Source organism: Aspergillus multicolor, assembly GCF_047715735.1.
Source record: "Aspergillus multicolor strain CBS 133.54 unplaced genomic scaffold BDW74scaffold_38, whole genome shotgun sequence".
NCBI lineage: Eukaryota > Fungi > Ascomycota > Eurotiomycetes > Eurotiales > Aspergillaceae > Aspergillus > Aspergillus multicolor.
In genome coordinates this window covers 143,021-159,630 of record NW_027395989.1, presented here as the reverse complement: position 1 = coordinate 159,630, position 16,610 = coordinate 143,021, and the positions used below count along the sequence as shown (strand labels likewise).

At 50.8% G+C, this 16,610-nt stretch overlaps 3 protein-coding genes and 2 non-coding genes across 5 annotated transcripts; 1 reads left to right on the top strand and 4 right to left on the bottom strand.

The window, feature by feature from the left end:
- Positions 1-3,169: 3,169 nt before the first annotated feature.
- On the bottom strand, positions 3,170-5,313 carry BDW74DRAFT_188284 (LLM class flavin-dependent oxidoreductase; the record flags this gene model as incomplete). The annotated part of the gene is made up of 5 exons (XM_073731681.1): positions 3,170-3,730; positions 3,807-4,541; positions 4,597-4,656; positions 4,807-5,162; positions 5,250-5,313. 5 exons carry the CDS (start codon positions 5,311-5,313, stop codon positions 3,512-3,514), a joined length of 1,434 nt encoding a protein of 477 aa, XP_073579160.1. The 3' UTR covers positions 3,170-3,511.
- Positions 5,314-6,343: 1,030 nt separating this feature from the next.
- BDW74DRAFT_t198 lies at positions 6,344-6,431 on the top strand. Its single transcript has one exon. It is a non-coding gene; the product is annotated as a tRNA-Gln (tRNA).
- Positions 6,432-7,183: 752 nt separating this feature from the next.
- On the bottom strand, positions 7,184-7,267 carry BDW74DRAFT_t197. The gene has a single exon. It is a non-coding gene; the product is annotated as a tRNA-Asn (tRNA).
- Positions 7,268-10,944: 3,677 nt separating this feature from the next.
- Positions 10,945-12,486, bottom strand: BDW74DRAFT_182764 (uncharacterized protein; the record flags this gene model as incomplete). Its single annotated transcript, XM_073730338.1, has 6 exons — positions 10,945-11,381; positions 11,457-11,524; positions 11,602-11,981; positions 12,050-12,117; positions 12,199-12,235; positions 12,298-12,486. The coding sequence occupies 6 exons, from the start codon at positions 12,484-12,486 to the stop codon at positions 10,945-10,947; spliced, it is 1,179 nt and encodes a 392-aa protein (XP_073579159.1).
- An 832-nt stretch (positions 12,487-13,318) lies between these two features.
- On the bottom strand, positions 13,319-15,608 carry BDW74DRAFT_188279 (alpha-galactosidase; the record flags this gene model as incomplete). Its single annotated transcript, XM_073731680.1, has 2 exons — positions 13,319-14,870; positions 14,923-15,608. 2 exons carry the CDS (start codon positions 15,606-15,608, stop codon positions 13,319-13,321), a joined length of 2,238 nt encoding a protein of 745 aa, XP_073579158.1.
- Between the last annotated feature and the right edge of the window lie 1,002 nt (positions 15,609-16,610).

The following is a 16,610-nucleotide window of genomic DNA, read 5'->3' as shown; positions in this document are numbered from 1 at the left end:
CCCGTTGGTTCCCTCCTCCAGGACCTCCGTATCAGCGCCGGCGTCGAGCAGGGCTTCAACAATGTCGTAGTAGCCATTCTGGGCGGCGTGATTAAGCGCTGATGTGCCACCGCTGTCTGGGTGGTTGATGTCGATATTGGGATGTTGTAGAAGGAGCTTCGCGGCCCCGACAGCCCCTTCCAGCGCGGCAAGGATCAGAGCCGTCGCGCCATCGGGCCTGTTGCACGTTTTGTTCACGTCAATGGTGGGCATGGCGAGCAGCATGGACACGTAGTCGTCGAGTCCGTTCATGGTAGCGACCATCAATGGCGTATAATAGTACATGCGTGCGGAGGACAGGTTGACGTCGATGTCCTGTCGGCGCAGAAGAAAGCGAACGATGTCAGGGGAATTGTTGTAAATCGCCCAGTGTAAGGGAGACCGGCCACTGCTGTCGAAGGTGTTGACCGATACGCCTGCCAGAGCCATGGCCCGGACAATATCCACCAGGTCTCGCTGCGCGGCGAGAGCGAGCGGCGTCAGGCCGTTGATGTCGCTCGTGTTCGGATCGTAGCCATGCGCGAGCAGGTCTTTTATCAGACGAAGGAGGTTAAAATGTGCGGCCAGATGGAAGGCCGACCCGTTCTTTGACGACCAGCTGTTGGCCTCCTGCTGGTCTTCCAGGTACCAGAGAGCCTGAGCGATGGTGGCCAGGCAGCTGGGGTTTGTGACCAGGGCCAGTGCTCGGGCGAAGAGGTTATCGTCGGTCGTCACGCGGAGGTGGTTTCCCCAGTTGATGGACGCATACCGCAGGAAGGGATACCGGTCCAGTCGGTTCTCGAAGTCGATGGCCTCGGATGGGCCAGAGCAGGCGCCCGATCTAAACACGTCGAAGTTGAGGTAGGTCAGGCACGACGAGGTGATCATCACGTCTCCATTAGGAAACCAGCGACCGCGATGCTGCATGAAGTAGTTCTCTGCCGAATAGTGCACGAGCCTCAGGCAGTTTGACTCGTCCAGTTGCACCAGGCCAGCGCACTTGGTCGCCAGGGTTCGAGCACGGATGATCTCACCGTCGTCAATGTCGGTATTGCCTGGTCTGACTGCCAGGGCATGCTCAATGGCGTGTTCATGCAGCGGCTGCTTCGCAAAGACAATCCAGCACAGGAACCGCATGACGGTCTCCTTCTGCGCCGGGTCGATGCGGCCCATGGCATCTTCATACGTCCCGTCCAGCTCCTGCGGCAACTTTTTGAGTGCCGCCATCAGCTGATTGACGCTCAGCTTCGACTCGAGCGTGTCCATGTTGAATTTGGCCAGCAGGAACATGCCCCCGTTGCTTCTGACGACAGTGTCCAGGATTGCATCCATCAGCCCGTCCCTGGCGTCCACAAACTCCTGCAGAGTATCCGAGGCGCTTGTTCGCCAGTGCACGTACGTCGTCAAGTCCTCCTCCACTGCGGCGATTTTGATTATGCGGGTGTTAATCTGAAGCTCGTAGGTGTGCCCTTTGAAGCCGCATCGTTTGCCGGCCTGGTAGCAGTTGGGGCAGAGGTCGTAGTCGGGGCAATCATTGCAGTGGTACTGAGCAGGAAGGTCGGTGATATTGCCGGCGTCGCAGCTAATCCCGCTCTGCAGTGTATCGCTGTGTCGGAAGTGTCGGACGATGTTGGGCAGGGGCCGCGAGGTCACCATCAGGTTGACAATGCAGTCCGACTTGGAGTTATGGGGAGCCAGCACCTTGAGCAGAGGCAGTCGGTCCTTCTCCTTCCGCAACTCGTCGAGTCCGTCGAGGATGATGAAGACCTTTGTGAACTTGCGGAAGAGCAGCTCGAGGGTCGACTGCAGCTGCGACCGCGACGGCCTCGTGCCTTCCTTGTTGTGCGTGGTAAACAGCTCCAGCATCTCGTTCGTGCCGACATCGTATCGCTGCACAAACTGCTTGATGATGCTGGCCAGGAGGTTATCGACATCCTGCGACAGGGGGTCATCCCATTTGCAGTAGAGCATGACAACCGCCGCACCTTTCAGTCCTCCCTCCTCGCGAACCCTCAGCCCCTCCAACTCGTTGTACACAATCGACGCAAGGAACGTCTTGCCAGCACCAGGGATACCGGGGCAGAAGATCCTGGCATTGTTGCCCTCGCGCCACTCGCGAAAGTCATCGCGCTCCAGAAACCACTTGCACGTTCCCTTGTGATGCTCGTTCCAGATCATGCTCTGCTTCGTGATGAAATTCAGTGGCGAGATCCAGTCGATCAGCTCTTTGAGTCGGGTCTCGTCCACGATTTTCTTCACACTTTGGCCGTCCCGGTATATGTCCTGCGCGATCGCATTCGTGCTCTGGTTGATCGCGTCTTGTAATGTTGTCTTCAACCGATGCACCCGGTCGATCATCTTCTGCGCGTCCTTCTCCGTAAACGGCCACGCGAGGGTCTGGGCGATTTTCGTGCGTGAACTCGTGCTCTGGATCTTCTGCTCGAGATCCTCGAGTTGCAGCTTGATGTCCTTGAGGATTCCGTCGGGGTCGAACAGGGGCTTTAAGGAGGAGGGTATATTATCGTCTTTGAGCGCGTCGGACTGGAGATGTTCGAGGAGCGAGGTTATCGACATCCAGAGGTAGGTCACTTCACGACACAAATTCAGCCGGTCTTTCCCGCCGGCTCGCACGGTGCCTAAATAGCCGATTATCTGGTACGCCAGGGTTGCGAGCCCGACGACGCCGGTGGTGATGCTCAGCGGATCCATGGCGACGGCACATCACCTGTGGTGGTCACAAAGTTGTAAAGAAAACAAGAAAAGAAAGATAGTGCGCGCGGTACGGCGCCGAGAGGCACGGCAGGGCAGCTGCTAGTTAAATACGAGGGTCCGATCCATTAGAAATAAAGGTTGGGGCTGGTGCTGGGACTGCAGGAGCCCCCAAGCTACGAACGGCTAGTGGGAGGGGCCAAATGGTCACCAGCGAATCCCGCCAGGGGCGGCAGAGCCCGTGCAGGAAGTGACAGGAATGGAGACGACAGGAATAGCCTGGACTCAGCCCTGATTCCTGCACGGGCCAATCATCGGTGCTGAGGCTGAGCGCTGGCTGCAGCTCGTGTAGACTAGCCCCGAGAGACACAATCTGCAGCCAATAGCAGCAAAGAGAAAACGAGATGGGAAGATGACTGAGATGACAAATTGAAAGATTAAGACTGCCCCTTTCCGGCCTGACAGCCGCTGTCGCCGCAGGTTTAGTTCTATCTTAGGGTATAAGATGGACATTGACAGATGACCCGCACTGCCTCGATCGCCGTCATTCTAAGCATAAGACAAGCTTATATTATGGAGCAGATTCGCCTCCACATGGCCAACAGGTAAGCAGTCTAACAATATAAGAACTCTCATTCGCGCCCTCGTAAGCGTCGCATTCGATCGGCATAACATCTTGCATATAGCATTGCTAATCGTCACACCTCTTCCAGAACCCACCATCCACCATCCAACACATCGTCTATCGTAAGCCAGATTACCCTACGCCAGGGCTGCCTATTCTCTACTCCGGAATGACATGCTCCTCTACCCCAGCATGCCACCGGTACTTCGCCGCCGGATGATCCGCGCGCGGCCCGCTCTGTCCAGCCTCCCCATACAGGTTCTCGCGGTATGTGCCCCTATCCACCGCATAGTCCTCGTGGAAGAGCCCGCGCTTGCGCAATTCAGGCAGCAGCAGATCGATGATATCCTGGAAGGAGCCGGGTTTGATGGCGTATGCCTGCGCACATCCACATCAGCCCCGTCTACCAAAAAAAAAAAGAGCCACCTAGACAAGGTAGGGGTCGGGTACGTACCAGGTTAAACCCATCAACATCCGCCTCAGCAACCCACCGCTCCATCACATCCGCGACCTGTGCCGCCGTGCCAACGGGCGTAGACCCCAATCCACCGACCGTGATATGCTCGCCGACCGTCTTCTTCGTCCATCTGGGTACCTCCGGTGTCGCCTTCGACCACCCCTCCACCGCGGACCGGATCGCATTACTAGGTACAGACCGTAACTCCTCGTCGTCCCCGTACACATCCAGATCAATCCCCGTCCACCCGCCGAATAGCGCCAATGCGCCATCAATCGAGCCCAGACTGCGGTAGTACGCGAATTTCTCCCTCGCTTCTTCTTCGGTCTTTCCAAGAACCGGACACAGCAGCGCAAGGAACTTTATAGACGCTGGATCCCGCCCATACTCACTCGCCGCGAGTTCCCTAATCTCCTTGACACTCTTCGCAACAACAGACGGACTATGCCCCGCGACAAATATCGCTTCCGCATGCTGCGCCGCAAATGTCTTGCCTGCCTTTGATGTCCCAGCCTGCAGGATCACGGGTGTTCGTTGAGGCGAGGGCTGGCAGAGGTGTGGGCCTGGCACGTTGAAGAATTTCCCCGCGTGGTTTATTTCGCGCACGCGCGAGGGCTCGGTGTAGATTCGTCGCTCCTTGTCTAGGACTACGGCGTCCGACCGCCAGCTTGACTCCCAGAGCTTGTAGGTTACCTTTATGTATTCTTCGGCGAGGGCGTAGCGGTCGTCGTGCTGGCGGAGTTAGCGAGATGGACTGGGCAGGAGGAGGAGGAAGGGGGTAAGGTACCTGGGGCTGCTCGGTGCCGAGGAGGTTTCGGGCTGCGGAGTCGAGATAACCTGTTACGACCTAATTGCAATATCTTGTCAATCCAGCCTACTCCAACCCTTCCTAGATACCCTAGGTAGGGCTCCGTCCGAGGGCTACGTACATTCCACCCAATCCTATCCCAGTCAGCATAAGCACCCTTCAACACTAACTTCACGAATGCAAGAGAACATACCTCCCCTTCGTCAAATGATCAACCGTACTCAACCTCCTCGCCAGATGATACGGCTGCTCATACGTCGTGCTCACTGTCACCCCAAAGCCGATGTTCTTGGTCACCGCCGCCATCGCCGGCACAACCGCCAGCGGCTCATTAACAGGCCACTGCGCGCCAGAACTTATTGCGGGACTCAGATTGCGCGGCCCCTTGTACACGTCGTACCCGCCCAGCACGTCCGCGATGAAGATCCCGTGGAATTTCGCGGCCTCGAGGAGCTGGGCGAGGGATGTCCAGTGATCTATGTCGTTGAAGAGGTGCGATTCGTCGGAGGGGTGGGTCCACAGGCCCGGGGATTGGTGGCCGCTGCCTGTTCTCGGTTTGTATATTAGCACAGGGATGGTTTGGATGTGGGAGAAGAGGGCCTGGGGGGGTAAGGCTGGGGAGGGGGGCTTACACATCTCGACGAACGCATTGAGGATGAGCGACTTGCGCGGTCGGGGCTGTTGGTCGGTCGACATGGTGGTGTTTGTGTATGCGTAGTAGTCCAGCTATCTCGGTCGGGTAGAGCGATTTAACGCAGTTTAGAGGATATTCCCAATACTTATATCGCCCGTCCCCTCCCCACCATGCAAACGCAATCGCACGCCGCTCATGCGCTCATAGCTACCCCGCGGGCATACGGAGTGCGTGCGCTGCTGGAGGTATCTGTATAGCATCAAAGTGGGCCGGGATGGCGTGATGTACAACACGAATTGCTATCGGCCGAGCAGGGCACATCCCATCAATATCGTCCAATGCGAAATGATCTAAATGATAGCAGGAATGTTTGGGATTAAGGTTGCGAGCGTGGACAATTTTTAGAGCGTGCTGGGCCAACGAGGGGGTGTATCGAACGGTGATCTACGTCCGATCCATGGTTCTCGAGCACGCGTTTGGTCTGCGAGATTGCTCTATCGGGACGTCGTCAGATGGGAGGGACAGCACGCCATTTGGTATTCGAGATGTGAGCTTTTCTAACAGTCCCTTAGGTTGGCAGTATTTTGGTGCTCTGATTCCAAGTGTTGGTTTGGTTGATAAACAGGACGTTTTGATGCTTATTGTGGGGTCGAGGGGTCACCTAGCCCTGTAGAGACGAGTTTAAATGATATAAGTAGCTCGTTTTCATCCTTAGGTGGCTTGACGGTGGTGTATAGATACTACGGCCTGATTGTGGATGCGCTACATTAACAGACCAAATGCTGTGTTGATTGAACCCTTGTTCTTGTATGGGAAGGGTGTCCGGAGAAGCATCATGACAGAAATATATATAACCCAATCGGGATCGGGGTTCGTGGACGACAACCTGCAACATTTTATCCATCACCAATTGACAATCCAGGATATTGAAGCCTACATTCCAATTCCGCAAGAAGTCCTTTGAACACATTCCCAAGCCTGGGTTGCAGTGGATGCTCAGCTCGCTGTGCCTTACCCACCAGGACGGGTGGCGATGCAAAAGTTAGGTTAAAATGACATGGAACACAAAAATAACAGCCTCTTCAACAAACAGGTCTTGTGGTCTAATGGTCATGACATCAGACTCTGATATCTATTAGAGTCACATCTGGTAATCCCGGTTCGATCCCGGGCAGGACCTCATCTCTTTTTTTTTTTTTTTTTTTTCTATCATTTTTAACACCCCCGCCCCCACCAGACAGCAACAACAATAACTGGGACAGGACACCCTTCCCCAGCTCTATATCCGACGGTAGAGCGTGCGAGGGGTCCCTGCTACTGTTTTCCCTGCCAGATTGAACAAGGCATCCAACAGCTGGCCCCTGCGACCCCAATTGTTCTTCCAGCCTATACATACCCTTCCCATTTGACACCGCCGACGGAAGGGAGAGTCGATCCACCTGCAAGAATCATGGCTGCCCTGAATCATCCAGGGTTATTTATACCCTTACAGGTTCCCGTCCCCTAGCAGGAGCGGTTGTTGAGCTTCTTAATTGTTGTCACGAGGTAGCACGAACTCAAGGTATCCTGCACAATCAAGATCAAGGTCTTGAGGTCTCGCGGAGACGTTCCTCACCCCCAGGTTTATGTCCCTGCTGCGCAGACGACTACGATTGTATCATCGCAATTGGGCGAAGAGGACTAAAAGAGTTTCTAGTAACGATGGGAGAGGATGCGTTTACGAGCTGGATACCTGCTGCTGCATCGCCTGACGTCAAAGGGATGTTTGTTGGTGGAAGACGTTGTCGGCTCGATGGGCGTATGCAGGCACGGCAAATCCAATCAAGTAGTTCCAACTGCCCTGGAACCATTCTCCTAGGTAAACTTGCTGGCATTGAAATCACGACGATTCACCCGAGTCAAGTAAGTCACAAAGAAAAAAAAAAAAGGAGACGTCCCTGCACAGAATCGAACTGTGAATCTCCCGATTACTATTAAGTAACAGTCGGACGCGTTAACCGATTACGCCACAGAGACTTCTTATTGAAAAATTTGGCGTCTGCTTTGTTTTATGAAGAAAAACAATTTCTATGCAGCTCTACATAAGTCAGCTAGCCAGCCAGCCAGCCACACTTCAGGTTGAGTACACAGGTCATGTGCACCTTGAAAAATCTCGGGCGCACGCTACGTACTTCTTGGCACGCGCAAGGGGCGTCTGATCTTATAAATACAATACAGCATACCTTGAAATTTAATTTTAATTTTCATCCCTAATTATTTTGGTTTCTAATCTCTACTTTTTAAAGCTTATGTTTTAACCACTTGCTAATTAGTTATTAACTGCTTGGCCACTAAAAGAAATATGGATTTTTAAGACTTTTTATTTAACTTTAATTAAAATAAAGATGGTTTTTTAAGTAATAATTTAATTAAGGTAAGGTTTCTTCTTTAAGTTAAGTACTTATTAATTATTTTATAACTACTTAGCAACCAGATGCTCCTATATAACTTATTAATGCAAAAACTAACCCACTATAAATATTATACCTTAAATATACAGATGATCTTCCTGAGTATCCCAGAACTAACCCTCACGGATATTCTTATGTTATTGCCGTGAATGGCCGGTCGCAGGAGGAAACAGAGTATCTAGTCCAGGACGTAAGTAGTATAAAATTAGTTCCCAAGCACTTACTAACTAGTTAAAATAGATATAGTATTCGCGCGCGAGTACCCGCGGGGTAAAGAGTAATATTAAATTAGTCTTCCTAAATTACTCTGTAAAGAAGTGGGTGTGGAAATACTCTGGGGCTTAGATATGCCAATATTTAAAGCCAAGTCTTCGTACATTGCATCATACCTATCTAAATAAGGCAATGTGGGCAAAAATACAGAATATTTGGAAGAACATTGCTTTAATTAAAGATAATATTCGGAAGCAAAATGTATATAGGTAAGCACTGGGTAACTGCTTGCCAAGTACTTGCTAAGTATTTGTTGTTTAGTCTTTATTGCTTGAAGAAAACATTTTTTAAAAGAGGTTATTCTTGTATTAAAACTTTGCCTTTATGTGCACCTAGGTTTAAACGCCATTTTTATCCTGTAAGTTTTTTTAAATGCTTTTTAAGCACTTGCTAACTGGTTTAAAGGATATAAATAATGAGTATTAATCTTATATTGGATATGTAAATGCAATATTTAATTTCCTATAAAAGCATTATTATGGCTTTATTAAGGGCTATATATTTATTAATCTTAAGTTTTTAGAGCAGTTATTTAATAAATTAATCCTGCTAACTTAAGAAGAATGTGGGATTATTAAACCCCTTACATCTCGCCGGAAATTTTGCGGTAAGTGTTTTTAAGCAGTTGGCAACTAGTTTTTAAATGCTTATAAAGCACTTAGGTTATGATTATATTCAGGGGCCTGGTAAACTAGAGCATCTAAAGTATAGTATTACTTTTACTGCCTTAGTCCTAATTAATGTTAAGAATTGTCCTTTTATAACCTTCACATCACATGGGATTTATCAGCATCCACCTCCTCCGCCACATAAACCACCAGAGCTAATTCTAAAAGGAATTGGGGAGATTATTAAGCAAATAAGAAATCCCAGCCTGATGTTGGGTAAGTATTGCCTTAATAAACTGCTTACGAATCATTTACTAACCACTTACTAGCATAATTCCTTCGAAGTCCAGAACTTAAAGTATTTTACCAGTAATATAATACCTTAACACTAGCTAAAATCCATGCTGCATTCTTAAATATTAACTGTATTTCTGTAATTATTCAGAAACAACGTCTGCTCTCTTATCCAGCAGGTTAACATTTTAATAGGGTTATATATCTTTATAATACTAATCCTTTCCTCCAAGTAAGTACTTTCCAACTGCTTGACAACCACTTCTTAACCAGTTATAGGAGTATATTCAAGAGAAGTACCATAACCCTAATAAAATAATAATTTCATGTGCCTTTAAGGAGCAGATTAAGCTCCTAACAACATTAACCTCCTTTAAAGTTGATATATTGTATAAGCAAATTCAACAAAAAAATATAAATAAGGTTATTTTTGCAACATTCCTTCCTAATCATAGTAAAAGTAAGCAACCCCTTAACAAGTACTTTCTAAGTACTTGCTAACTGCTTATCTTAGTTATTACACTCTTCCGTATCTTCACCAACCAAGAATCGACTGAAGGCTATTATCTTTTATTTAAAAGGGTTTTTACTCTTATTCAGAGAATTACCGGGCAGCCTGTACAGTTTAACTTAATTTATTCAAGCGGAATTTATGGCATTATCATAAATATGGATATAAAACAGTATACTGGTATATAACTGCTTATTAAGTACTTAATAACTACTTATAAATTACCTAGGACTTGGATAATATCTTTAAGAAACTAATCCCCTTTATTAACTAGTATTATGGCAGCTGAAGGGAGTAATTATATTTTATTATGTCTACTTTTTCCGGACAATTACTAAAGCTATTAAAAGCCATAATAAAAGTTTAGGAGTTTAAAGCCGCATGGCTGGTCTAATTAATTGCAAGTCTAAAGAGGATTATGAATAGTTATATGCCTTGTTAATTGGTAAGTACTTGTCAACTGGTTAGTAATTAGTTACTAACTACTTTAGAAAATAAAGAGCCAAAGGTACAAGCCTGGGCAGAACATAAAAAGCAACTAGTAATTAAGGCCAGGCTTAATAAACACTGCTTTAATATTCTAGTGTTTATTTATGATTTTATCTGGAATCATATAAATTCTGCCGAACAATCTCATCACAAGGCCAACGCAGGCGGCAAGCGGTTAACATTAACTGCGGTAATATAGAAGTAAGTGGTTAACAAGCAGTTCCCAAGCAGTTACAGAATAGTTACTAATTAATTTTGTGACTAGTTCTGCTAAGCTAGATAAACAAGATATTCTTTAATATATTAATTATACTAACTTTAATGTTTATTATTCGTACCGAACTTTAAATATAAAGACAAATTATTTATAATATATTATATATGAAGGTAAATATATATCTCCTGATGATATACCAACCAACCACTTACTAAGTACTTATATTATATTTAAAATTAAGAAAGCGGCGCTGATTAGCATCTGCATATTTATTTTCTACTTCTAAGCCTAAGTTATTACTGAATAAATCTTAATCACGGCTCTGAGTTCCAAGTACCACTTGGTTAGTTAGGGTTAATCACTTCGCAACCAGTTACTAACTAATTGGGAATTAGTTCCTTATCTAATTTATCCCGCAGTCTCCGCCGAACTTCCTTATAAAATATATTAATGTTTAAAAAGGAATAACAAGCATTAGAGCTTTGTGAATTAAAGCTGTGTTTAAAAGAGAAAAAGAAAGATATATAAGAAAAGTAACTTTAGAATAAGGAAAAGGAGTTAGAGCTAATAGAACGACGGGCAAGGCTTTAAGATATGAATAATTAATTAAAAGAAGTAGTTCCTAAGTGCTTTTTAAATAGTTATATAGCCACTAAAAATTCCAAATACTCTGTAATTTTTACAGGTCGTGGTATTGCGCATGTGCACCGCTAGCCCCATCACGTGGTTGGTTTCGGGGCGCCCGACCTTTCGGACGAGGCCACCTCACCTGTAACCTGTTCAGGTTCCAACTCAAGACCCTGTACCATAGTAATCTGGAATTAGGGTTAAATTATGTGACATAGGGCTTTCTACACGGGACTCAACGCCTTCTGCGGCCTCTGCACCTCCACGCCCCCATCTCCACTCTCAGTTCCACCACCACCTACGGGTAACAATGTCAGGTGTATATCACTCCCATTCCCATCCCGATTTCCATTCCCGTGCCCCATCCCCATCCCCAGCCCACCCCACGCCGTCGCCGAGTACGCCACGCCCGCCCGCGGACCATACGCACTTTCCCTACCTGTATCCCGCTGCGACTGCGATGCTAATCCTCCGGTAGGCGTCCAAGTATTCAGATTGCGGTACGGATACGGATACGGCGACGACCCCGAGCGCTTGGCCGAGGACCCGAACCACCGCGGTAAGACGCGTTTCAGTAAGGCTGCGATTGCTGGCATGCACGTGCAGATTACGCTGACGCCGGCTTCGATCACGCCGAAGTAGGAGAGTTCGCCGCCGTTGTCTGCCGCGGTACACCCTGTTAGTGATTGCGCTGGAGAGAGCGCTAAAGAGAGGAGAAAGAAGAAGTCGGGCGTACAGGTGATGTTATAAGTCGTTATAGAGTGGTACAGGTGTGTTATGCGGAGGATATCAGCGATGATAATACTGCCCCGATCTCATTAGCAGCCTTCCGCCACCACCACCGAAAAAAAAAAGAAGAAAAAAGAGGGAAGAAAACCCACAAGATCCCAACCGAAAACATACACAACACGCGCACCTTCTTCTGCAGCGGCAGATTGAGCCTCGCCAGCGCGGGCAGCGGCAACACCATAACCAGCACATCGAGCGCGATGTTAATGGGCGGCATGACCTTGAACCCTGTCTGCGAGATACAGCTCCCTTGCGTGTCTGAATCAAACCGTGTCCGGAAGTAATTTGGTGGAATGCAGTCGAGGATGCTGGTTAGAAGGGCCGCGAGCCCGTAGAGCGTGCACAGGACGATCGTGCCGTACGTTGCGCGCTTTAGGGTTGTGGTTGTGAAGATGCGGAGGTAGAAGAAGAGGATTGAGAGTTTTGCGAGGGAGATGGAGGCGTAGAAGGTTAGGATGCCGATGTAGAAGAGCTGGTGTGGATAATTAGGGTTAGTTGGGTTGGAAACTGGGGAAGGGGAGAAGAAAGGAGGTGGCGGACCTTCATCTGCGTGGTTATTTGGGGTGTTGTGAGGGCCCACATGTCTGTGCCCCAGCCGATGTTTGCGCCTGGTTATCCATGTTGATTGTTAGAGCTGATACTATGGAGCGCGAGGGGATATGGTCGAAGAGGACGAAGACATTCTGTACCTTGGATCATAACGACCGTATCGACCATCGCCGTGCACTGCAACATAGTCATCAGTGCATGCCACCTTATACCCAAGACAAAGACAGATCGAACCATACATATGTCGCAATTCCAATCCCATCGTCGATTCCGAACGAAGGCGAGAACGGCGGTCGTCCAAGAAGCCTCAGTCCAATTGCTACCGTAGTCAAGACGATGAAGATCGAGCCGACGGCGAGTTGCGTTGTTTTGCGACTGCGCGGGGGAATGCCGCAGAAAGTATTTGTTATGTTCATTGCGTCTGGCATGTTGCGGAGGTTAGTGGAGGGTAAGGAGGACGAAGCTACCAAGGTAAGTTGGGGGAGGCTCACAGAGGTAGTCGCGGAGTTCGCAGTGCGATTCGTAGCAGGATGTTATATCGCTGTATTCAGATATGCAAATAGCCTGCTCCGTGTCGGTGCAGTTGGTAGTTAATGCTGGAAGGCAACTTTCCTGTTGATGGTAGGGTTAGGTAGTTGGATCCTGAGTTGGGGCTATATACGCACAGCACACGATGGCAGACCGACAATGCCCTCACACTCATCATCAGCCAAAGCAAGCCCTGGAAACGATACCAAGACCAAAACCCCGAACCAAACCAGCATCCACATTCTGGCCATAGCTCCTCAGCCAAGTGCGCATCTCAAGCCGGAGGGTCCGTAGGGCTGCTCCGTCGGCTTCAAGAAAAAACCCTGCCCCAGGTGCCGCCCGACAAGGGAAACTACTACATATACGCTGAAGAAAATTACGCACGAGGCAGGGGAATGAGGCACGCACTGATCACCTGGCAGGGCGCCACTGTTGGCCCATGGACTAGTCAAATCGGCTTGAAACGAGGATCAGTCAATTTTGGCTGTCTGTGTCCCTGTCAGCCAAGGGCCGGGGAGCCGGGCTCTCATTTCCTTCTTTCTTGTACTTTACCTACGCTAACGGGCGTGCGTGCGGCAGATAAGGAGAACGTGGGGTTGATCGATCTATTGATCTGCTGATCTGCGGGATAATTCAGGGCGGGTAGTCGTGATCCTGGACTGTGATTCTCGCGGTGTGTTTCAGGTAGAACGAACTCTTCTATCTTCATACAGTAGACGCCATAACCCAAGTTTATTGAGCGATCGCCCTCTCAATAAAAACAACCCGACTCCCATAATGCCCCCGAAACGAATACTGCAATCCCAGATTCATCAGCATGCTCCCGCCATATACCCCCCCATCAACCCGATACATCGCATCCCCCTCCAACCCCTGCAATCTGACCCGTGCAAGCGCATGGTTCACCCACGGCTCAAGCTGGAACACAAACAGGACGCCCTTTTCCCTTGTCTCCGAAAGAAACAGCGCCGCAGGCCAGTTCGACTCCTCGGGCAGATTCAACCGCCACATGTCGCCCTTCAGCACGATGGGATTGACTTTCTCCGCCAGCGCGATTAAGCCCGGTATCGCCTCTCTCTCGGCCGCAGTTAAGTCAGACGGGTTCAATTCCAGCCCGAAAGACCCGCACATCATCGCGACGTGCGCGCGGAATGTCAGCGGCGTGCTCCGGCCCGTCTGGTGGTTCGGGACAGACGAGATATGCCCGCCCATGCTGCTGGGTGGATACACAAGCGAGCTGCCGAATTGTATGTGTATCCGCTCGACGGCGTCGCTGTCATCAGATGCCCACACTTGCGGGAAGAACTGCAGGATTCCTGGGTCGTAGCGGCCCCCGCCAGACGCGCAGCCTTCCCAGAGGACGTTTGGGAACCGGCTTGTCAGCACGTCGAACACGCGGTACATGCCCAGCATGTAGGCATGGTTTGCGCTGGGGGAGGGTGTCTCGGCCAGTCCGCGGTTGTGGTCCCATTTTACGTAGGTGATGGACCCGTTGGATGTGGATAGGAGGGTGCTAATTGCGTTGATGATGAATTCTTGCACTTTAGTTAGACCCAGGTTGAGGACTAGCTGGTTCCGCTGCTCCGTGCGTGGGTATGACCCTGCATGCAGGACCCAGTCGGGATGTTCCTCGTACAGCGTGGACTGCGGATTCACCATCTCCGGCTCGACCCAGATGCCGAAGCGCATTTTGGTATCAGATGAACCGGCGACCTTCAGCGCAGTGATCTTATCCACCAAAGGTCCCAGTCCCTCAGGAAATCGCGCTGGATTTGGGACCCAGTCGCCCAGTCCCGCGGCATCCGAAGTCCGCGGGTACTTATCCCCAAACCAGCCGTCGTCCATAACGAGCAGCTTCACATCCAGCGCCGCCGCCTCCTCTGCTAATCTCACCATCCGCGCCTCGTCAATGTTGAAGTACATCCCCTCCCAGCTATTCAGCAGCACGGGGCGCTCAGCCGTCGCGAATCTGCTTTTCATCAGGTGTCTTCTATACAAGCCATGCAGGGACCGCGACATGCCCCCGACCCCATTGGATGAGTACACAGCCACGCACTCAGGCGAATCGATAGACTCCCCCGGCCTCAACGTCCAACCCAGCGCATTCGGGCCCGCCACAACGCGCACAAGACCTTGCGAGGCCTTCTCCACGGCAATGCTAAAGGACCCGCTGTACACGAGCGAGAACCCCCATGCGTCGCCGTGGACTTCAGTCGTTGAAGGCCGTACGAGCGCTACGAAGGGGTTGTGCAGGTGTGAGGAGAAGCCCGTTGTGCTGCCAATGCTGCGCCCGTTAGCACAGTAACGGTCACGATGTTATTTGTTCATTTGTGTACCTCTGAATCCCATACTCCACCCCCCTGCGCACGCGCCGCGCCTCCCGCGCCCAATCACCGCGCAGCGAAACCATCTCGAGCCCGGACTCCTCGTATGGAAAGTCCAGAGCAAGACTGGACAGCGAGTCGACGGTGACGTTCTTCCCGTGAGGACTCCAATTGACGATCCGCGCAGACCGCACGATCGCATCGTAGGCTGGGAATACAGTGTATCGCAGCTGCGCCTCCAGCTGCCCAATCTTATCTTCCAGGTAAACAATGAGTGTTGTTGCGTCGGATGCGCTGCCGAATGTCCCGGGTAAGCCAGACCCAGATGTAAACGCATCCAGCTCTTTTCCGCCAACGATTTCGTAGGATTTATACTTGAATGCTGAGGTAGTATGTCCATGCCCCTGCCCCCCGTCCTGCCCCTGTGTGATCCGAAACGCCGGGACCCGAAAGTCTCCGCGCCCCTGGTCCGGGAACTCGCGGCGCACGCGGTCCGGCATCCCTGTCCATCCGTCGACAAGGGGCTCCGGGTCGACGGGGATAGGCCCGTGGACCGCGGCGCCGAAGTGGTCGGTGCGCAGGTCGCCGGTGGGGATGTCGACGTGGAAGGTGTAGGAGGAGGCGCGGGTGTTGAGGGTGAAGGAGGAGTCGGTTACTTGGATGGGGACTGGGGTTGGGAGGGGCGCTTGGTCTGGCATTTTGGGTACTTGAGGGGGATTACTTGAGACTCGGTGATGTGGAGGGGTAGGCGATAGAGAGGGTAGATAGGTAAACAGGGAGGTATGGTAGGGAGGTAGGGTTTATATGGTGGCGGGGGCGGGCTAACCGGAAGCGCCACGGAAAGGAGTCCGAGGGCGTGCTTGACACGCAGATTGGGATTCTAGGCATTGATGGCATGACTGCTATAGGTATAGGTATATGTATAGTATGATGTTCAACGAGCGTGGGACTGGGACAAGCCAGGTAGCTCCTGGTGCAAAATGGCGGGGCATAAAATGTCCACTGACGCAGGCAACAAGCACAACAAAGCAAAACGACACCAGCTGGCAGCAAAAGACGGCTCGAAATCTACCACTCGATGTTGTCCGCCAGAGCAGCCATATACGCCGCAGCCTTGCGGGCAAGACCGCTAGCCTCCCGGGTAAGATTGAGAGTCCGGTCGTCGGCGAGCTGCGCCAGCCTCGACTGCCAGAAGCGCCAGCGGTCGAGGCCAAAGACGGGGCCCTTGTACAGCCCATCTGGCTGGAAAGAGGTGCGGTTGTTGTCGGCGTCGCCGTGGGCATCCAGAACGACCCTGCGGTAGAAATAGTACCTCTCGCTCAAGATGCAAACGGCCGACGCGGAGAGGAGGAAATTTCAACGCTCGGGGGGCACGTCCGGGGTCTCCAGAGCGTCTTTCATGCACTACACTGTGTACTTGACGCAGTCGACAACGCCGGCGGCGGAGAGCTGGCTGAGGAAGGCGCAGTGGTTTATTAGCCCCTTAGCTTTGGCCAGTCCTTGGGATCCTTTACTATGGTTGTGGGAAAGAAATCAGGATCAGCTGGGTCTTGTGCGCCAACTGCAGAAAGAGAAGCTCGACCTACAGCTAGTAGTGGTTCGGCTTTCGGCTTGCTCATAAAACTCCCAGTCCGTCAGGTTCAGACATCCGGTGTCCGAAAAACGCTCGACCAGGCGCACCAGCTTTTTCTGGGCCGGGT